This window comes from Microplitis mediator, chromosome 9 (genome assembly GCF_029852145.1).
Source record: "Microplitis mediator isolate UGA2020A chromosome 9, iyMicMedi2.1, whole genome shotgun sequence".
Lineage (NCBI taxonomy): Eukaryota > Metazoa > Arthropoda > Insecta > Hymenoptera > Braconidae > Microplitis > Microplitis mediator.
The window spans coordinates 19,945,700-19,967,698 of record NC_079977.1 but is presented as its reverse complement, the minus strand read 5'-3'; the positions used below and the strand labels follow the sequence as shown (position 1 = coordinate 19,967,698).

At 32.2% G+C, this 21,999-nt stretch overlaps 3 protein-coding genes across 5 annotated transcripts; all 3 read right to left on the bottom strand.

Moving 5' to 3' along the window:
- Positions 1-659: 659 nt before the first annotated feature.
- On the bottom strand, positions 660-5,484 carry LOC130674759 (uncharacterized). Its single transcript, XM_057480180.1, has 3 exons — positions 5,271-5,484; positions 1,073-1,894; positions 660-999 (listed from the first exon to the last, which is right to left on the bottom strand). The coding sequence occupies exons 1-3, from the start codon at positions 5,412-5,414 to the stop codon at positions 730-732; spliced, it is 1,236 nt and encodes a 411-aa protein (XP_057336163.1). The 5' UTR covers positions 5,415-5,484; the 3' UTR covers positions 660-729.
- A 2,560-nt stretch (positions 5,485-8,044) lies between these two features.
- LOC130674704 (uncharacterized) lies at positions 8,045-12,251 on the bottom strand. The gene is made up of 3 exons (XM_057480115.1): positions 11,642-12,251; positions 8,765-9,586; positions 8,045-8,692 (listed from the first exon to the last, which is right to left on the bottom strand). The coding sequence occupies exons 1-3, from the start codon at positions 12,227-12,229 to the stop codon at positions 8,423-8,425; spliced, it is 1,680 nt and encodes a 559-aa protein (XP_057336098.1). The 5' UTR covers positions 12,230-12,251; the 3' UTR covers positions 8,045-8,422.
- Positions 12,252-14,731: 2,480 nt separating this feature from the next.
- On the bottom strand, positions 14,732-21,247 carry LOC130674308 (uncharacterized). 3 transcript variants are annotated; one of them, XR_008991020.1, is made up of 4 exons: positions 17,838-21,247; positions 15,286-15,913; positions 15,092-15,215; positions 14,732-15,014 (listed from the first exon to the last, which is right to left on the bottom strand). XR_008991020.1 is itself a non-coding variant. In XM_057479604.1 (4 exons), the coding sequence occupies exons 1-4, from the start codon at positions 18,429-18,431 to the stop codon at positions 14,745-14,747; spliced, it is 1,614 nt and encodes a 537-aa protein (XP_057335587.1). In that variant the 5' UTR covers positions 18,432-21,244; the 3' UTR covers positions 14,732-14,744. The 3 variants fall into 3 exon arrangements, 2 of the variants coding, with proteins under 2 accessions (XP_057335587.1, XP_057335586.1); XM_057479604.1 differs by having other exon boundaries at positions 15,092-15,913; positions 17,838-18,148; positions 18,221-21,244; XM_057479603.1 differs by having other exon boundaries at positions 15,092-15,913; positions 17,838-21,244.
- Between the last annotated feature and the right edge of the window lie 752 nt (positions 21,248-21,999).

Below are 21,999 nucleotides of genomic sequence, written 5' to 3'. Positions count from 1 at the left end.
GGAAATCAATCGTGATTTCTATTGGTCAAAGAACCATAAAAAATTTTGTAATGATTGTCCATTTTTTATCTTCCGTAATTGAATCTAGGTTATCGTTTCGTAGAGTAGCCTTATCATTTTGTCGGTTTTTAAATTGAGTTTTCGAGTAAGAAAAAAAAGATATATGTACATATTAGGGTGATCCAAAAAATAACAAATTTCTCTTTTTCTCGGAAACAGGTTTAAAAGTTTCAATTAGATAAATAAAGACGCCTGTGAAAATTAGAGCTCTTAATATGAACATTAAGAGGTTCTTCATCGCACTTTTCTATTTTCCATAAGAATAACATGGAAAAAATTTACTACATCGAAGTATAATATTTTTTATTTTTATAACAATCGCTTCAATATACTCATAAATTTCTAAAAACAATACATTTTTACTATAATTAAGAATATATTTTCTTGGCACCATTTAAGTAAACTAATACTTAAATTAAGTAATTTTACTTGAAAATATATACTTTTTTCTCTCAGTGAAGTGATTTCGAAATGTTTAAGAAACAATTAAAACAAATTTCTTTCATAAAATTTTAGAGGTACCTTATTTGCCTCTGTCCCAACCTCTCTCCACTATATGATGTTTTTTATTTGGGAGCTATATTATGCAGATTGTAAATATATAAAGAATGAATAATTGACGTTGGTCTTTATTATATCTAACGAATTTTTAATTATTAAATTTTAAAGTCAATACAAATCATCTAAATAGATATTTATGAGAGTAACATTACGGTTATTATAAGCAAATTGTGAGAAAAAAGATGATTTAGCCTCAGGATCATTTATTAAATCTATAAGAGTTTTCGAGTGAACTACTGTCAGATTACTGAGAAAATTTTCTGCCTGTTCTTCAAATACAGGATCGTTAGTTGCTGATATTATTTTGCCTGTGTATAGAGGATATAAATTTAGTGGATTGTATTCACGATTTATATCGTCATTTGGAAACACCAATGCCTTAAATAACAAAGAAAAAAATTATTTTACAATAACAATATAGTTTTGCAAAATGATCATTTTTTTAAATTACCTGGAACAAGCAATTGCCTTTTTCTGTACGAGCAACGTAGTGCGTTTCATTATTTATCTTATAGCGCAGGACGACATTTTCATTGTAAAAAATATTTGAATCACTAACGGTCTGTTTATCCAAATTAATGACACGAATAGACGGAATAATTAATTTTCGTCTTTCAAATTCAGAGCAAACGGTAATCTTCATACACTTGTAATTATTATTTAAATATTTGCGATCAATTCCATAGTGTTTGCGTTTAACCATTTCGTCAAATAAGTCAAATTTATAATAAGATTCAGCCAAATAATGAGGGTATGTTTTATAAGTGACATAATTCAGTACTGGTATGGCATTGACGTCGTACTTAAAACAATCAGTATATTTGAACGTCGTCGATCTGTTAACTGTTTCATCGTATACGTCAACTAGCATATTATCAACAGTAATAGATGAATTAATAGCTTTTAAATCGAAATCATTGATAATATCACCTGGTTTTAGATATTCCACCAAAGTTTTATGAGTAATTGGATTCTTTACTGATCTGATTAGTGATTCTGGTAATTCAGGTAGTGAATGTAATTTAATACGAACAACAGCGTTTCGCATCAGATGATTGAAAATACTGGGGTAAGCTATTGGATCATTACTTATATTGACAAGTGATCTTCCAGAATTAAGCAAGTCATCATTGATCATATTTTCGAGATCGCGCTTATTACTGGCAATTATAACGCGGCTTCTATGTAAAGAAGATTCGAAAAAACCGTCGAAACTCTCTTTCTGTTGGCTGTCATCTGTTAAATTACACTTCTCTGCTTTGTTAACATAAACCTGAAAAATAAAATGTTATGGATGTTGAGTTCATTGGCAGAAGTATCAATAGTATATTACGACACTAGGCCAGAAAGTTGAATTTCCTGTCGGATGTGATATGAAAGCCGAGGCGAAGCCGAGGCTTTGATATCACATACGTCAGGGCATTCAGCTTTTTGACCGGGGGTCGTATACTATTTTTCTTGTTCCCCAGCCGAAAGTACTTTGAATTAATTGACATTGCGAGGCGAAGCCGAGCGGTGAAGGGGGGCGGGCCCGCCCGACTTTTGCAAAACTGAGGCGAAGCCGAAGTTTTTGCTGGTCGGGGCGGGCATCAAAAACATTAAATAATTGAAAAAGAAAATTATAGATTCAATTTTAGTTGAAACTAGGTATTTTATTTCTCTATTTAGTAATATACCATAGACTTCTTTATTAGCTCAAACATTAACTACAATAATACACCATAGTAAGAATATATTATCGTCTCTCGTATATTTTCTTATTTATTTTCTTACTTTATGCGCTACTTTCTTTACTGATAACAAATTTTTAGCCAAAAGACTTTTCAAATTTCATTAAAATTTATGGTTATGATATGTTAAATAAATAGACAGGTGCATCCGTGACTATTTTGACACATGCGCTGCCGTGTATTTGTCAGATATTTTTTCATTTCAATAATTGGAAAATATAAAATAAAATGTCCTAAGAATAAAGAATAAAAAGATACACATGTAAAGAATTAAAAAATCTGTATGTGCATTTATTTTAATTTTGACTTTTGTAATTCTTAAATAATTTATTTGTTATTGAAAAATCTTTGTATATTTGCTACATAACCGAGTCATACTAAATAAGCGCACTCTAGTGACAGCTTCCTGCATTGCGAGCCGGCCACAAAAGAGGCTCTTTCTGGCGTGTAATGCGACCAGGAAGACCGTACTTTCGGCTTGGGGAGCAAGAAACAATTATTTTTCCACAATACCGGCTCTGAAAGTTTACATTCTTGCCTTATTCAGCCGTAAGAAAGTCGCACTTATTTATCATGACTAACATGAGAATCCAAGAGATTAAAATTAGCGCATGCGCCATTTTTCCCGCAAACAAAGGCAAAAATTGAAACTTTCAGGTGTAGACCTAATGTAAAATAGTCTAATACACACTACGAAGGAAGGTACACTATTTAAATATAGTGGAAACCTAAACATGCAAGCATGCAAATAACCGTCTCAATAAGACAACTTATAGATAAATTGAGAAAAATATAGATAGCCCGAACTGGGAATCGAACCTATAACTTATTAAGCCACACCGTCTATCGTACATATATACATTATAACTCGGTGACACATATATTAAAAAGACGGGAGTATGTTAACGTTTGATGTCTCCGCATGCCCGCTTCGGAGCCGATTTTATTACAGCTATTTAGTGGGGGATACCGACATGACATAATAAACGTCCACGCCGAATTTCAACTCTGTAACACATATATTTGAAAAATTGGAGCATATTATTGTTTGATACCCCCACAAACCCCCTTGGGCGTCAGTTTTATGAGGAATACCTTCATGACATAACAAAACGTTCACACTTTGCAGTAATTGAGCCTGAAATCATAGATAAATGAAGGATTTTTTGTGTTGAGAAAATCGTGCACAAATATGTGCGTAAAATTACGAGAAAATCGCGCACAAAATCATGAGAAGAATAATGCATAACATCATGAGGAAATCTATAAATCTAATCGGTAACAAGCAAATTACTTTTCTCTAATAATGTTCTTAATTCATTGGAAATCCCTTATTTACAACCGTGAAACGTGAGACATATATGGCCATGTATGGCCGCATATAGTTCATATATGGAGCACATATGGCCTGACATGGGCATACCAACTTTTTAATACAGTTACACAGGTCTACAATGATTTTGGTGCTGCTAAAAGTAAAACTGATTTCAAGTACATTCGGTACCCTGATAAAAACGTGATACTTCCTTTTTTAATGCTACGTATAGTTTTCGAGATTTTAATTTATTAAAAAACAAAAGAAAATTTAATTCAAAACAGTTAAATACATTTAATTACACTTTTTATTTCACAGGTTAGAAGCTTCTCTTTTTAGATTTTCTCCGATGGATGTCTTCAGGACATTCCCGTGTAATACTCCAACAGTAATCTGCCATCATATGCTCATCCCAGCGACCTTGGTATCTATCTTCCATCACCTTTAAATCTTGATGAAAACGTTCTCATTATAGTGCCGGATAGCTCAACTGGTAGAGCACTCGGCGCGATACCGAATTGGTCTGGGTTCGATTCCCAGTTCGGGCTATCTATATTTTTCTCAATTTATCTATAAATTGTCTTATTGAGAAGGTTTGCATGTTTAGGTTTCCACTATATTTAAATGGTGGCATATCGACGGCATATCAATATTATTAATTTAAAAAAAAATTTATTGATTATAATGACATTAATTATGGTAAAATACGTTTTTTAGGTTATTATATCGATCGATACAAACCTGAACGTAGCTTCATAATTTTGACAGCTTCGCACGACATCTTGTGGGCTAACTAACCAAAATATAACCTAGAATTAGCGGCACCAAACAAAAATTTTTTTTTTGTAGACCTGTGTTATGCATGGTCATATATGAATCATATAAGGCCATATATGATTCATTTTTTACGGGCATGCTGTAGTAGGCAATAAGAAAACGGTTGACCCGACAGGCCATCCCTACAATTTTCCGTCTAAGACCCAAAATGCAGTCGACCGAATCTAAGAATAAAACTATTTTTTTTTATCTTTCGTCACAGAAATACATTGTTCATGGGATATTTCGTCGGGGGATAATTTATAGCGGGGATATTATGTCCAGAGAACAAAACGCAGGGGACCACCTGAAACAGTCTCATCTTATTGTGTCCCACGAAACATACTATTTTAAAAAGAAATTTAAGCTCAACTGGTAGAGCACTCGGCGCGTTACCGAATTGGTCTGGGTTCGATTCCCAGTTCGGGCTATCTATATTTTTCTCAATTTATCTATAAATTGTCTTATTGAGAAGGTTATTTGCATGTTTGCATGTTTAGGTTTCCACTATATAAAAATGGTGTATTACCGTAAGAAGGACGGTGTGGCTCAATAAGTTATAGATCAAATTGAACGGAATATAGTATAGGGCCGAATAGCTCAACTGGTAGAGCACTCGGCGCGTTACCGAATTGGTCTGGGTTCGATTCCCAGTTCGGGCTATCTATATTTTTCTCAATTTATCTATAAATTGTCTTATTGAGAAGGTTATTTGCATGTTTGCATGTTTAGGTTTCCACTATATAAAAATGGAATTTTATTTCCACTATAAAAAAGAAATTTCTTACCTGAATTATACAGTCTCCGGTAGTAATGGACGATACTATATGTGTTCCATCGTTTCCTTTTAATCGTAAAGCTGCTGTTTCACCCAGTAATAGTTTATAATTCATGCGATTTTCAAGAGTTGGAAAATCACTTCCGTTAATCATTCGAATGTTTACGTTTTGAGTTCTCTCGACTTTACATAGCTTAACAATACTATACGAATATTCATTATCAGTATAATTTTGGCTCATGCCAAAGTAATTATATTTTAATCTGTCAATAGTTATGCTGCTCAATATTTTTGTAGGATCGTATTCTGTATCATCAATGATGATTTCCGGAAAAGAATAATATAATAATGAGTTAAGAGATAAACATTTCTTTTTTTTGATACTAGTATTATGATCATCAGTGACATGGTAAGTTTTAGTAAACACTGCTGCTTTATAACTATCAAATATATTCCCAACGGTTTCAGTTGATAACTCTCCAAAATCATTTATATTAACGATGGCACCAACAGACGATTCTAATAATAACACGTTTTCAGCATTAATAACTATTACGTTAAGTACATTGACGATAGTAATTAACAACTTATTTATTATTGCGTACATTTTATACAATTATTGCACTTGTTATTTGGTTGAACGTATTATGGATGACTGGCTATTTTTGATGCTTACTGAAACTAAGTGTGATCTAAAAAATAAGCTTGTAGATTGGATTTAAATGCCTCAGGCCAAATGCTTTATCTACGCTGGCAATTATTCGTCATTTCTACTGGTCAAAAAAGCATAAAAAAATTTGGTATTGATTCTTTTCTTGTCTGCCAAAATTTAATCTCGGTTGCCACATTGTAAAGTTTTTTTTAAATTCCGTAGAGTTATGATTTTGTAAGATTTTGAGTTAATGCGTTCTTGAGTAAGAAAACAAAAGAGCCATCCAACTTACCTGGAATGGTAAGGTAGATTTCTTGTTTAGATACAAAAATTTGTTAAACTTCATAAAAAATGAAGTAATGGACTACACGGAAAGAAAATTATGGCAGTGGTTCCCATAATTTTGTAAAATTTTTTCCTATACCATCATAGGAATTACGACCATAAATTATGGGAGCGGTTCCTATAATTATAGGAATAGTTTCTATGATTGTGGGAATGATACCCATAACACTATAGGAATGGTTCCTATAATTGATAGGAATACTTTCTATAATATTATGGGAATATTTTCTATAATATTATGGGAATCATTCCTATAATTTATGGGAATGGTTCCTATAATTTATAGGAACCATTCCCATAAATTATAGGAACCATTCCCATAATATTATGGGAATGGTTCCTATAATAGTATGGGAACTATTCCCATAATATTATGGGAATGATTCCCATAATGCGATTGGAATGGTTCGTATACCATTATGGGAATGGTTCCCATATTATCATGAAAAAATTAATTTAAAGAAGTGTGGTAATCACTTCTACAATACACAGAAATATTATTAAACATAAAAACAAAAATTCAAACATTGAAAAAAAAATCGTATTTGGCAAAAAAACATTAAAATTTTTAACAAGAATTTTTTGTCAGCACAAAACATTCAAGAAAATTCAAATTTTGGGAAATTTCTACACTATTATGCAAAAAAAAAATTTTATGATATTATAGGGATGGTTCCCATAACATTATGGAAATAGTTCCCATAATATTATAGGAATAGTTCCTATACCAATATGGGAACCATTCCTATAATAGTATGGGAATGATTCCCATACCATTATGGGAACCATTCCCATAATGCATAGGAAAACTTCCCATAATTTTCTTTCCGTGTATGATTATTATGTTAAATAAGATACTTATTCAAAGCTACAACATGAATTTCAAGGAATTGAGTTATGCCATATCATTCTAAAGTTATTAGAGGGATAAGCTGCAAAAATAAGCTTTTTTAGTTGTTTTTGTGAAATTTTCGAGATCATCAAATTGTTAGATGATATCTTTAAAAAAACAAGTAATATTATGAAAATTGAAGCTAATCGTACGAATTTTGAGATACTTTTTACAGAATTAAGTGATCATTTTCGGTTCAAAAGTTACACAAATAAAAGACACTATATCATGAAACCCCTGATTCATTTGACGACACTGATGGTCAAAGAAAATAAGAACTAGCTACCTTGGGCTACTGCACTCACTTTAGATGCCTTCAGTCTCTACAAAACGTCTTTTTCTAGACGCCATTCTGGATCGTTTAAGCCATCAACTATATTTTTAGGAGACCTGTAACTATTTTTTGCAGGAACTCAACTTTTCGACTAGACTAAAATAGAATAAAAACACATTATTTAGATATCTTCATTGATTCGTTTATTTACCATTTGATATGGTATTGATCTTTTTCTTAGACTAGTAAGCCTTTAATTCTGTGCCTATTTAGACAGTCGATCTGAAGGAGTAAACTCCAATCGTGCGTCGGAGCTGACACACACATTTTTTTTTTTTATTTTTGTTTCAAGCATTAGCCACTACTTGGTTTAAGAAATCTGACAACTTACGTAGAGATGCTAAATTTCATAGAATGAAACATTTTTTTTATAAATGAAGAAATTCAAAATATTGATTCAAAAAACAATTTACTTTCTTTAATAACTTTTTTATTTAACTAAAATGATATATTTTTAACTTAAAACTTTGACCCATTCGGGTCGAAAAAATAACGTTTTAAATTTAAAACAAAATAAACAAAACTAAAAAAAAATTTACTTCAATCAAGATATATTCCGTTTTCCTAAATATTTTTTTCGACTCAAGAAAATTCTCTTTGAACAAAGATAACCTTTCGTTCAGTGTACCCCTAGCAAACCTGATTTACCGTAATTTTACCGTAAATCTACCGTAGAATACCGTAAAATTCGAGTAGATTTACCGTAAATTACGGTAAATCCACCGTAATTTACGGTAAATTGGTATTTTACGGTGGATTACCGTAATTTACGGTGGGTTTACCGTAAATTACTGTAATTTGGGTCCGTCAGGGACCTTATCAAATTTTTTATATTGAATATAAAACTTGATAAATTACTCTTAATATCTAAAAAAATAAGTGATGTAAGTATAAGAGAAATATGATAAAATAACTTAATCATATAAACAATTGATAAATTCAATACAAATAGTCTAGATAAATATTTATGAGAGTAAAATTATGGTTATTAAAAACTAAGTGTGAGAAAAAAGATGCTTTCGTTTCAGGATTATTTATGACACCCATGAGAGTTTTTGAGTAAATTCCTGTCAGATTTCTGACAAAACTTTCTGCCCGTTTTTCAAAGACAGGATCGTCAGTTGCTGATATTATTTTGCCGGTGTATAAAGGAGATAAATTTAGTGTATTATATTCACGGTTTATACCATCATTTGGAAACACCAATGCCTTAAATAACAAAAAAAAAATTATTTTTGAATAAAAATATAATTTTGCAAAATAATCATTTTTTCAAATCACCTGGAACAAACAATTGCCTCTTTCCGTACGAGCAACATAGTGCGTTTCTTCATCTATCCTATAACGTAAGACGATATTTTCACCATAAAAAATACTTGAATGCCTAATGTTCTGTTGGCCCAAATTGATGACACGAACAGATGGAATAATTAATTTTTGCCTTACAAATTCAGAACAAACAGTAATCTTCATACATTTGTAATTATTATTTAAATATTTGCGATCAATTCCATAGTGTTTGCGTTTAACCATTTCGTCAAATAAGTCAAATTTATAATAAGATTCAGCCAAATAATTAGGGTATGTTTTATAAGTGACATAATTCAGTATTGGTTTATCATTGACGTCGTACCCGAAACAATCAGTATATTTGAACGTCATCGATCGGTTAACTGTTTCATCATATACGTCGACTAAGATATTATCGACCGTAATAGATGAATTTATAGCTTTTAAATTGGAAGCATTGATAATATCACCAGGTTTTAAACGTTTCAATAGAGTTTTATAAGTAATTGGATTCTCGACTGATCTGATTAGCGATTCTGGTAATTTAGGTAGTGAATGTAATTTAATTCGAATAACAGCGTTTTGCATCAGAAGATTGAGAATACTGAGGTAAGCCATTGGATTATTACTTAAATCGAAAAGTGATTTCCCAGAATTATTTAAATCTTCATTGATTATATTTTCAAGATTGCGCTTATTACTGGCTGCTATTACGGGGCTTCTATGCAATGAGGATTCGAAAAAATCGTCGGAATTATGTTTCTTCTGGATTTCATCTGTTAAATTACACTTTCCTGCTTCGTTAACATAAACCTGAAATTAAGGTTGTATAAATGTAGAGTTCGTTTGCGAAAGTATTTATAATTGTGATACACTGAAAGTTCACATTCTTGTCCTCTTAGCGATAAGAAATCGCACTTATCTATCATGAGAATTCAAATTCGCGCATTTGTAATTTTTACTGCAAACAAGAAACAATTTAAATTGTTAGGCGTAGATCGGATAGAAAATAGTTTACACGCTACAGGGGAAGGTAGAAAATCCTAATCCACACCATTACGTGTGGATTCTATTTCATACGGAAAGATTGGAACCCGACTAGTTACTATTTTGCACCCGAATCAGAACGGGCCGGGTAGAAAATGTTCGGTTGTGTTGCAGCACTATACTGATTACTATGCGGTACATGACTGAGTTGTGTGCGCACCGTTTTCCATGTCTATTTTACGAGGTCGTTAATTTATTAATTACCCGTGGGTCCATAATTCAACATCACAATTATTTTTAACACTATTTTTTTTATTAAACGTCTGCTAGCAACAATTATACAATATTCAAAAGTTGGCGCGAAAATGGATGTTTAGTTAGGTTAGACGGTGCCGTGTGAGGTGACGACTACGGAAAGTCGTATAGGGCTCACAGCTATCTAATAGATAGTTACTGGAACGATACGGTATTGTTACTATAAGCATACGTATTGTTGTGGTAACGATCTACGAGTTACTATACTTTAGATCGTTCGAGGAGCAATATTTTTTTTTCCGTGCAGTACGAAACTTCATGGGTGATTTTTACTCAAAAATTTTCTGCTTGCTCGAAGAAAAAAATATTGCGCTCACCACTCAACGGTATTCTGATATTCACTCTCCTCGGTTGGTTAAACTTTATATACGGAAAGTCTTGGTCTATCGGATCGTGATTATCGCGATCCAGGCGGATCGCGAAATCATAAGATCGTTTTGCTATAGTAACGATCTGTTTTGTTGTTCGATTCCCAGTTCGGGCTATCTATATTTTTCTCAATTTATCTATAAATTGTCTTATTGAGAGGTTTGCATGTTGAGGTTTCCACTATATTTAAATGGTGTATTACCGTACGATGGACGGTGTGGCTCAATAAGTTATAGATCAAATTGAACGGAATATAGTATAGTGCCGGATAGCTCAACTGGTAGAGCACTCGGCGCGATACCGAATTGGTCTGGGTTCGATTACCAGTTCGGGCTATCTATATTTTTCTCAATTTATCTATAAATTGTCTTATTGAGAGGTTTGCATGTTTAGGTTTCCACTATATGAAAATGGCCATTTAAATATAGTGGAAACCTAAACATGCAAGCATGCAAATAACCGTCTCAATAAGACAATTTATAGATAAATTGAGAAAAATATAGATAGCCCGAACTGGGAATCGAACCCAGACCAATTCGGTATCGCGCCGAGTTTATAATAATCTTATAAATGAAAAATTTGGTTATGAGTGGTGGCGCTTGAGAAGTAGATCGCGATAATCACGATCCGTTTTGGTAGGATACACTCTAAAACCAAAGGTGTTATAAGTGTATTATATTAATACATATTAAATGTGTTCTATGTTTAAAGCCATAAACAAAACTATAGTTTTTTGTAGTCATTTAAAACATGTTTCACGGTGTGTTAAAAATCTATAGATTGCTTATGGCGTTCCAATGTTATTCGGCAAGTGTGTTAATTTCGACTACACACTTGGTTTTAGAGTGTATGGATACGTTATAACTGACGATCACTATACATTTAAGTATATTCACAATCCGTAGGATCATTATAATAAGTATCCAGTGTTTCATTCGTATCGAAATATATATCGTGAAAATCAAGTAACAATTTTGTACTAATCACGATACAACTGTCGCTCTCCATTGGTGAGCGCAATATTTTTTTTTCCGTGTGTATAGTACGTGGCATGGAATAATATACGATTTGAGACAACGATGATGTCGGATCCGCCTTTAGCTCGAACATTCAACTGCACCCTCATCTTAAATCGTCTCATTTTATTTCATCCCACGAAATATACCATTTAAAAATAAAATTTAAGCAACTTCTTACTTGGAGCAGGCACTCTCCGAGCGCAATGGACGATACGAAATGGGTTTCATTATTTCCTTTTAATCGTAAAACTGCTATTTCACCAAGTAATAAATTTTGATTTATGCCTTTATTAATAGTTGGAAAATCACTTCTGTTAATCATTCGAATGTTTACATTTTGAGTTTGCTCGACTTTACATATTTTAACAATACCATACAGATATTTATTATCAATATAATTTTGGCTAATGCCAAAGTAATTATATTTGAGTGTATCGTTAAATATTTTTGTAGGATTGTGTACCGTATCATCAATGCTGACTTCTGGATGAAAATAGGATGATATAGATTCAAGAGATATACATGATTTTTTTATTATATCCGTATAAAGTTCACCAGTAAAATAGTCAGTTTTGATAAATTCTTCTTCTTTATAACCATCAAATATATTCCCAATCGTTTCAGTTGACGATTCTTTCAAATAATTTATATTAATTATGTCACCAGCAGAAAATTCTAATAAAGGCATTACTTTAGTAGCAGTAAGACTTATTGTGACAAGTTCAATGATAATAATAAGGAATAATTTATTTTTTATCGCGTACATTTTATACAATTATTGCACTTGTCGTTTCATTAAACGCTTTGTCGATAACTGAACATTCTTTTTGTTCAACGAAACTAAGTGAATCCAAAAATGTAATGTTGTTGATTGAATATAAATGCCCTAAGCCAAATACTTTGTCGATACTGACAATCAATCATGATTTCTATTGGTCAAAGAAGCATAAAAAATTTCGTAACGACTGTCCATTTTTTATCTGCAGTAATTGAATCTTGGTTATCGTTTTGTAGAGTAGCTTGATCATTTTATAGAGTTTTAAATTGTGTTTTCAAGTAAAAAAAAAAAAAAAAACATACATATAGTTAAAAAATTGCTCCATATAATGGTGTATAATTATATAAAATTATTAAAAATAAAAATTATTAATTAAAAAATTATTGATTAAAAAAAAAAATTTTTTTTTGAAAATAATGAAAAAAAAAATTATTTGTAATGCTCAATAATATTGGCAACACTCAGAGAAAGAGAATTAAATTAAAGTAAACATATTTACTTGACTCATAATACGAGAAACAAGAAAAAATTAACTACATCGAAGTATAGTATTTCTTATTTTTATAACAATTGCTTCGATCCCCGAGTCGACATTTGAATCGTCATCTAGGTATTCAATGTTAAAAAAGATAGACAAAATTAATTTTCTTCGGCTTTTCCGTGGAGAATTTTAGTGGGTTGAATGATAAGGAAATATATCTGACTTACAAATTTGAACTTTGGCACAAACATTCCCATCAATCTTACAGATTCCCCTCCTGCGGTATTTTTTTCGAAAACTAACTCCGAGGGCGGTTTCAGTGAAGTAAACCATTAAAATACTCTTCTTTTTTTTCATTATTTGAATCAATTTTCGAAAAATTTACCGATGGTAAGAAATTCGTAAGATTGTTGGGAATATTCATGCCAAATTTCAAGTTTATAAGCCAAATAATTAAAAAATGAGAGTATTTTAATCGTTGACTCCGTTTAATCTGGAACCCCCCTCGGAGTTAGTTTTCGAAAAAAATTCCGATGGTGGGGGATATGTAAGATTGCTGGGGATATTTATGCTAAAACTTAAGTCTGTAAACCGGATACTGTAAAATCGGGAGTATATTTATTGTTCAACTCACTAAAACCCCCCACGGGAAAGCCGAAGGAAATTGATTTTGACTATCTTTTTTAACATTGAATATCTAGATGACGATTACAACGTTCATTACGTCCGACTGACGATTCCAACGTTCATTACGTCCGACTAACGATTCCAACGTTCATTACGTCCGACTAACGATTCCAACGTTCATTACGTCCGACTAACAATTCCAACGTTCATTACGTCCGACTAACGATTCCAACGTTTATTACGTCCGACTGACGATTCCAACGTTCATTACGTCCGACTAACAATTCCAACGTTCATTACGTCCGACTAACAATTCCAACGTTCATTACGTCCGACTAACAATTCCAACGTTTCATTACATCCGACTGACGATTCCAACGTTCATTACGTCCGACTGACGATTCCAACGTTCATAACGTCCGACTAACGATTCCAACGTTCATTACGTCCGGCTAACGATTCCAACGTTCATTACGTCCGACTAATGATTCCAACGTTTATTACGTCCGACTGACGATTCCAACGTTCATTACGTCCGACTAACAATTCCAACGTTCATTACGTCCGACTAACGATTCCAACGTTTATTACGTCCGACTGACGATTCCAACGTTCATTACGTCCGACTAACAATTCCAACGTTCATTACGTCCGACTAACAATTCCAACGTTTCATTACATCCGACTGACGATTCCAACGTTCATTACGTCCGACTGACGATTCCAACGTTCATAACGTCCGACTAACGATTCCAACGTTCATTACGTCCGGCTAACGATTCCAACGTTCATTACGTCCGACTAATGATTCCAACGTTTATTACGTCCGACTGACGATTCCAACGTTCATTACGTCCGACTAACAATTCCAACGTTCATTACGTCCGACTAACAATTCCAACGTTTCATTACATCCGACTGACGATTCCAACGTTCATTACGTCCGACTGACGATTCAAACGTTCATAACGTCCGACTAATGATTCCAACGTTCATTACGTCCGACTAACGATTCCAACGTTCATTATGTCCGACTGACGATTCAAATTTCGAGTCGGGTCTACTCATAAATTTCTACAGACAATACATTTTTACTGAAATTAAGTATATATTTTCTTGGCAGTATTCAAGTAAACCAATACTTAAATCAAGAAATTTTACTTGAAAATATACAGTTTTTTCTCTTAGTAAAGAGATGTCGGAATGTTCAAGAAACAATTAAAACAAAAATTTTTCATAAAATTTTAGAGGTACCCCGTTTTTCCCTCCCCTCACCCTCTCCACTATATGATGTATTTTATTTAGAAGGTATATTATGCAGATTGTGAATATTAAAAATGAATAATGGACATAGGTTATATTATCTAATGAATTTTTTATTGTTTAATTTTAAATTTAATGCAAATCATCCAAATAGATATTTATGAGAGTCTTATTATGGTTATTAAATGCAAATTGAGAGAAAAAAATTGCTTTCGTTTCAGGATCATTTATGACACCCATGAGAGTTTTTGAGTGAATTACTGTCAGATAACTGACAAAATTTTCTGCCCATTTTTCAAAGACAGGATCGTTAGTTGCTGATATTATTTTGCCTGTGTATAGAGGATATAAATTTAGTGTATTGTATTCACGATTTATATCGTCATTTGGAAACACCAATGCCTTAAATAACAAAAAAAACACAAATTTATTTTTCTCTAACAATATAATTTTGCAAAATAATAATTTTTGAAAATTACCTGGAACAAGCAATTGCCTTCTTCTGTACGAGCAACGTAGTGCGTTTCATTATTTATCTTATAGCGCAGGACGACATTTTCACCAATGAAAATACTTGAATTCCTGATGTTCTGTTTGCCCAAACTAATGACACGAACAGACGGAATAATTAATTTTTTTCTTTCAAATTCAGAGCAAATAGTAATCTTCATACATTTGTATTTATTATTTAAATATTTGCGATCAATTCCGTAGTATTTGCGTTTAACCATTTCGTCAAATAGGTCAAATTTATAATAATAATCAGCCAAATAATTAGGGTACGTTTTATAAGAGACATAATTCAGTATAGGTATTTCATTGACGTCGTACTCAAAACAATCAGTATATTTGAACGTCATCGATCTGTCTATTTTTCCATCGTATACGTCGACTAAGATATTATCGACCGTAATAGATGAATTTATAGCTTTTAAATTGGAAGCATTAATAATATCACCGGGTTTTAAAGATTTCAATGGAGTTTTATGAGTAATTGGATTCTGTACTGATCTGATTCGTGATTTCGGTAATTCAGGTAGTGAATGTAATTTAATACGAATAACAGCGTTTCGCATCAGAAGATTGAGAATACTGGGGTAAGCCATTGGATCATTACTTAAATCGAAAAGTGATTTCCTAGAATTATTCAAATCTTCATTAACTTGATTTTCAAGATCGCGTTTATTACTGGCAATTATAACGCGGCTTCTATACAAAGGCCATTCGAAAAAATCGTTGAAACGTTTCTCCTTTTCGCATCCATCTGTTAAAGTACACTTTTCTGCTTCGTTAACATAAACCTGAAATTAAAATTGTATAAATATAGAGTTTGTTTGTGAAAGTATTTATATCTGTTCTGCACTGACAGTTCAGATTCTTGTTCTTTATAAATACAATAATATTGACAATTCAAAAGTTTTCATTTGTTCTTTCTCAAAAAAAAAGGACCCTAAAATACACGGAAAGAAAGTTACGGAAACCGTTTTTTATAATTTTGTGCAATTTTTTCCTATACCATCATAGGAATTACGACCATAAATTATGGGAGCAGTTCCTATAATTATAGGAATGTTTCCCATAATTTTAGGAATAGTTCCTATAAATTATAGGATCTATTCCCATAAATTATAGGAACCATTCCTATAACCTAATAGGAATGGTTGCTATAATAGTATGGGAACTATTGGCATAATATTATAGAAATGGTTCCCATAATGCTATGAGAGTAGGTTCTATACCTTTATGGGAACGATTGCCATAATATTATGGGAATAGTTCCCATATAACTATAGGAACCATTCCTATAATATTGTGGGAATGGTTCCCTTACTATCATGAAAAAATTATTTTAAAGAAAAGTGTGATAATCACTTCTACAATACACATCAATATTACTGAATATAAAAACAAAAATTCAACCGTTGAAAAAAAAATTTGTAATTGGCAAAAACATTAAGATTTTCAACAAACTTTTTTTTTTTAACAAATTTAGCGTTGGAGAAGCTTCATTTGAATCTTCCATATCATGAAGGAAATTTTTACACTGTTTTGCAAAAAAAAATTTTATGATATTATGGGAATGGTTCCCATACTATTATAGGAATAGTTCCCATACCATTATGGGAATAGTTTCCATAATAGTATGGGAATGATTCTCATACCATTATGGGAATGGTTCCCATAATGATATGGGAATAGTTCCTATCATATTATGGGAATGGATCCCATAATGGTATGGGAACTATTCCCATATAATTATGGAAACTATTCCCATATATTATATGAACCATCCCTATAATAGTATGGGTACAATTCCTATACTATTATGTATGGGAACTATTCCCATAATGCATAGCAAAACTTCCCATAATTTTCTTTCCGTGTAGGCATGAAAAACGGCGCAAGATACCAGACTACCTTAAGAAATCTACAAATTTTATTATACTGTCGTCGAAACTTGAAACAGGAAGTAATTAAAAAAAAAAATATTGTATTGCTCTATAATTATTATTGTGAGCCTCTAAAAATTTTGAATTTTCCACTATAATTCCTGATTTAGACAGATAATATTCATCACAATTCATCAGTAAGTTTTAAATATACGAAATTTTAATTTTCCGCTAAGAAAATTAAAAATTTTTACAAAGAAAATTTATTGGTTTTCGTCCGATTTTCAAAAACCGAGTTTTTAACAAATCTCGACGGTTTGAGGTTCTAGGAAGCTGTCAATTCTTACTAATTTCAAGATGATGTCCGAGTGTATGTACAGTAGGACCTCGTTATAAGACTAGCTCGGGGCTGTAGGGAAAAAAATTTTTAGAATTGAGGTACCCCCACTATTGTGCTTAACAGCGTTTGCGTCCAAAACTCACTATAAGAGATAATGTGAGGACAAGTGGTCAATATCGAAATTTTTCCCATTTGCATTGTAAAATATACTTCTCGATGGTATGTAAATGAAGTTCAATTTCTATTAACAACATTGTAAAAATTTAGCGACTGGCTAGGTGTCCTTAGAGTACCAAACTTTATGGGTAATTTTTACTCAATAATTTTGAGCTTGTATAGTATGGGGCACGGAATAAAAATACGATTCGAGACAACGATGATGTCGGACCTCGCTTTCAGTTCGAACATTCAACCGCACCCCTGCCTGAAATCGTCGCATATTATTGTATCCCACGAAATTTACTATTTAAAAATGAAATTTAAGCAATTTCGTACTTGGAGCAGACACTCTCCGGTAGTGATGGACGATACGAAATGGGTTCCATTATTTCCTTTTAATCGTAAAACTGCTGTTTCACCAAGTAATAGTTTGTCATTTCTGCGATAATTAATATTTGGAAAATCACTTCCGTCAATCACTCGAATGTTTAGATTTTGCGTTTTCTTGACTTTACATATTTTAACAATACCATACAGATATCTATTATCAATATAATTTTGGCTAATGCCAAAGTAATTATATTTAACTCTATCCGCGCTGCTAAATATTTTTGTAGGATCGTGTTCCGTATCATCAATGCTGACTTCTGGATGATAATAGGATGATATAGATTCAAAAGATAAACATGATTTTTTTTTTATAGTAGTATAATGTTCACCAGTAAAATAGTCGGTTTTGGTAAATTCTCCTTCTCTATATCCATCAAATATATTCCCAGTTGTTTCAGTTGACGATTCTTTCAAATAATTTATATTAACTATGTCACCAGCAGAAATTTCCAATAAAGGCATTATTTTACTGGCAGTAAGACTTATTGTGACAAGTTCAATGATAATAACAAGTAATAATTTATTTGCTATCGCGTACATTTTATACAATTACTGCACTTGTTATTTTACTAAACGACTTGTCGATAACTGAATGTTCTTTGTGTTCAACGAAATTAAGTGAATCCAAATAGATAATGTTGTTGATTGAATATAAATGCCCTAGGCCAAATGCTTTGTCTACACTGGAAATCAATCGTGATTGCTATTGGTCAAAGAACCATAAAAAATTTGGTAATGACTGCTTAGTTTTTATCTGCCGTAATTAAATCGTGGCTATCGTTTTGTAGAGTTTTAAATTGTGTTTTTGAGTAAGAAAAAAAATATATATACATATTAGGGTGAAAGAACGTTCGACCGTTGTCGAACGAATTAAAAAAAAAAAAATTTTTTTATTTTTTCTGAAATATCTCAAAAACTACTCGATAAATCGAATCCAAAATTTGACCAGCTTTAAAACTTGACAAAACGCGTCGCTTGCCACCTCAACCGTCTCAATCGGTTTATTCGTTTGAGAGATATCGTTGAAGAAAAAATGGTGAGAATCGTTTTTTTTTCGAAAACAACAGCATACAAACGTATTTTCGAGAAAATGTATTCACATTAATGTTTTTTGAGGTTCTTGAGCTCGAAAACAGCGGGAAGTTTTGGGGCTGACCCGCAGGATCAACTGATAGACCAATTTTTTTTTTTAGTGACACAACCTAATTTTCGTATGGGACCGAAAAAAAGAAATATCGATTTCACATTTCATTTGGCACAGTCTACTATACACTAACGTGAATCGCAAGATATGTATGTAAAAAACTTTTTATATACATTAGTTGGAAAATCTACCTTCGATTTCGGCTGCCGAAGGGCCTTTCTTTTTTTTCTTTTTTTCACATAGATTAAACGAATATAAGCTATCTCTTTCCGTTTAGAAGTTATATCCAGTTAAAGCGGCAAACAAATTTTTTTTGAAAATTTTACAAAATTTCAACTAACCACAACTTCTAAACTTATTGGCCGAATTGGCTCATCTTTGAACTCATCCAAGGTAATCGTCCATCGTTGGAGAACGGCGCGTTATATTGTATATATATATATATATATATATATAAATACATATATAAACTTTTGAACTGAATGTATTTTCTGACTCAGCTCGTCGAGCTGAGTTTAGAGGTAGGAAAATTTTTCGAAAATTCCATCATGAGGACAAATACAATAGTTAGATTTTTATGAAATCTACTAAAAAGGAATAATTGACAAAGGTCTCTTTTATCTAATGAATTTTGTTTTTTTTCAATTTTAAATTTAATTCAAATAATCCAAATACATATTGATGAGAGTAATATTATGGTTATTGAAAGCAAATTGTGAGAAGAAAGATGATTTTGCCTCAGGATCATTTACTAAATCTAGAAGAGTTTTTGAGTGAATTACTGTCAGATTACTGAGAAAATTTTCTGCCTGTTCTTCAAATACAGGATCGTTAGTTGCTGATATTATTTTGCCTGTGTATAGAGGATATAAATTTAGTGTATTGTATTCACGATTTATATCGTCATTTGGAAACACCAATGCCTTAAATAACAAAAAAAACACAAATTTATTTTTCTCTAACAATATAATTTTTTTACTTGTTCTTTCTTAAGAAAAAGGAATCTAAAATAGGCTTGAAAAACGGTCCGAGTTACCAGGCTACCTTTAGAAATCTACGAATTTTTATTATGCTGTCGACGAAACTTGAAACAGGAAGTTTTGTTAAAAAATTATTATGCTGCGCTATTATTAGTATTGAGAGCCTCTAAAAATTTTTATTTTCTACTGTAATTCCTAATTTAGATAAACAATATTTATGACAATTTATCAATAAGTTTTAAGTATACAAAATTTTAACTTCCCGCTAAGAAAATTGAAAATTTTCGAAAAAGGAAAGTTGTTGGTTTTAGTCCGGTTTTCGAAAACCGAGTTTTTAACAGATCTCGACGTTTTGAGGTTCTAGGAAGCTATTAATTTTGACTGATTTCAAGATGATGTCCGAGTACATATACAGTAGGACCTCATTATAAGATTAGCTCGGGGTTGTAGGGGACAAAATTGTTAGAATTGAGGTACTCCCACTATTGTGCTTAACAGCGTTTGCGCCCAAACCTCGCTATTCGCTCTGAGTGGAGCCATGGTAGGAGAAATTAAATCGACTGAAGCGCTCGCAGTGGTTACTTTTGGTGTTACGGGAGGCTATTATTACAAAAATTGTAAGCAAGCACACGTGAAAGTATTTATTTTGTTTTAATTTTAATAAATTAAAAAAAAATGAGACACCAGAGTTGTTGTGTTGTAAATTGTAAGAATACCAGCAGAAAAAGTAAGTGCAAATTTTGTAAATTTCCGACTGCTCAATGGAAAATAATCCAACGGAATAAGTGGATAGCTGCAATTAAAAGGCTGAAGTAAGTAGTACCATAACCTTAATTTTATCAATAACAATAATTCGAAGAATTGCAAACCTTTTCAAAATTTTTAAGTTTAGTAAAAGTTAATAAATTTGTAGGGATTCTGTGATGAAAAAATCTAATATATAATAAATGCTTAATTTTAAATTAAAAAAAAATAAGATTCTACATTCTGTTCTAACATTTTGTAAACACGTGATTTTTTGACGCTGATGGATCACAGTGGGTTCCTAAGCCATACGATTTTATTCGCAGTGATCATTTTAATGGAGGTAAAAAATCAGAAGAGGAGCTAAGTCCTGAACTAAAACACAAAACTGAAATTATTATAAAACTGTCAAATATTTTTTATAACTTTTTTTTTTACTATTATTTATATTATTTATTTATTTTTACGTCTCTTGCTATTGACATGCGTATAAAAACATACTCTGACAGCCGCCCGTAGTTCATATTTTGTCTGGCGCTGCAGTCACACTCACAGCGAATAAGAGATATTGCGAGGACAAGTGGTCAATATCTAAATTTTTCCCATTTGCATTGTAAAATATACTTTTCGATAGCATGTAAATAGTTCAATTTCTATTAACAACATTGTAAAAATTTAACGACTTGCTAGGTGTCCTTACAGTACCACACTGAAAAAAATAATCAGTAGCGGCTACCGATGATTTCGGTGGCAGTTACCGATTTTTTTTCGGTAGCTGCTACCGAAAAAAATCAGCAGCTGTTACTAAAATAATCGGTAGCTGTTACTGAATAAATCGGTAGCCGTTACCGATTAATTCTGTATACCGAATAGCTATAGCTATTACCGATTTTTTTGGTATAAATTACGTACACACACACACTCACACACACCTGCACTCGCGGACATACTCGCACACGCGTACACACACACACACGCACTCGCACAGACGCGCACACACGTGCACTCGAGCACACACACGCACGGTTACGCGTGCACGCACACTAACACTCGTACATATATCTCGTATAACGTCCCTCAAAAATAGTTTTTTTGTGACAGACACTTGAAATCTACGACATTTAGCGCCTATAGCCGACAGCTAAAAATATTAGATAAGATACAGCTGGTAAAAAAGATACCTAATCGTTCTAATAGTGACGTCATCATCGGATCAAAAAATATTTTTTGGTTACATGTG

Bases quoted from the DNA above. Each gene is read 5' to 3' on its own strand.
- LOC130674759 (XM_057480180.1), bottom strand. From the start codon at position 5,414: ATGATTAACGGAAGTGATTTTCCAACTCTTGAAAATCGCATGAATTAT. The intron at 1,895-5,270 runs GTAAGAAATTTC...TTTATTTTTCAG, and splicing joins CCGGAGACTGTATAATTCAG to GTTTATGTTAACAAAGCAGA. The intron at 1,000-1,072 runs GTAATTTAAAAA...TTGTTATTTAAG, and splicing joins AAGGCAATTGCTTGTTCCAG to GCATTGGTGTTTCCAAATGA.
- LOC130674704 (XM_057480115.1), bottom strand. From the start codon at position 12,229: ATGTACGCGATAAAAAATAAATTATTCCTTATTATTATCATTGAACTT. The intron at 9,587-11,641 runs GTAAGAAGTTGC...CCTTAATTTCAG, and splicing joins TCGGAGAGTGCCTGCTCCAA to GTTTATGTTAACGAAGCAGG. The intron at 8,693-8,764 runs GTGATTTGAAAA...TTGTTATTTAAG, and splicing joins GAGGCAATTGTTTGTTCCAG to GCATTGGTGTTTCCAAATGA.
- LOC130674308 (XM_057479603.1), bottom strand. From the start codon at position 18,431: ATGTACGCGATAGCAAATAAATTATTACTTGTTATTATCATTGAACTT. The intron at 15,914-17,837 runs GTACGAAATTGC...TTTTAATTTCAG, and splicing joins CCGGAGAGTGTCTGCTCCAA to GTTTATGTTAACGAAGCAGA. The intron at 15,015-15,091 runs GTAATTTTCAAA...TTGTTATTTAAG, and splicing joins AAGGCAATTGCTTGTTCCAG to GCATTGGTGTTTCCAAATGA.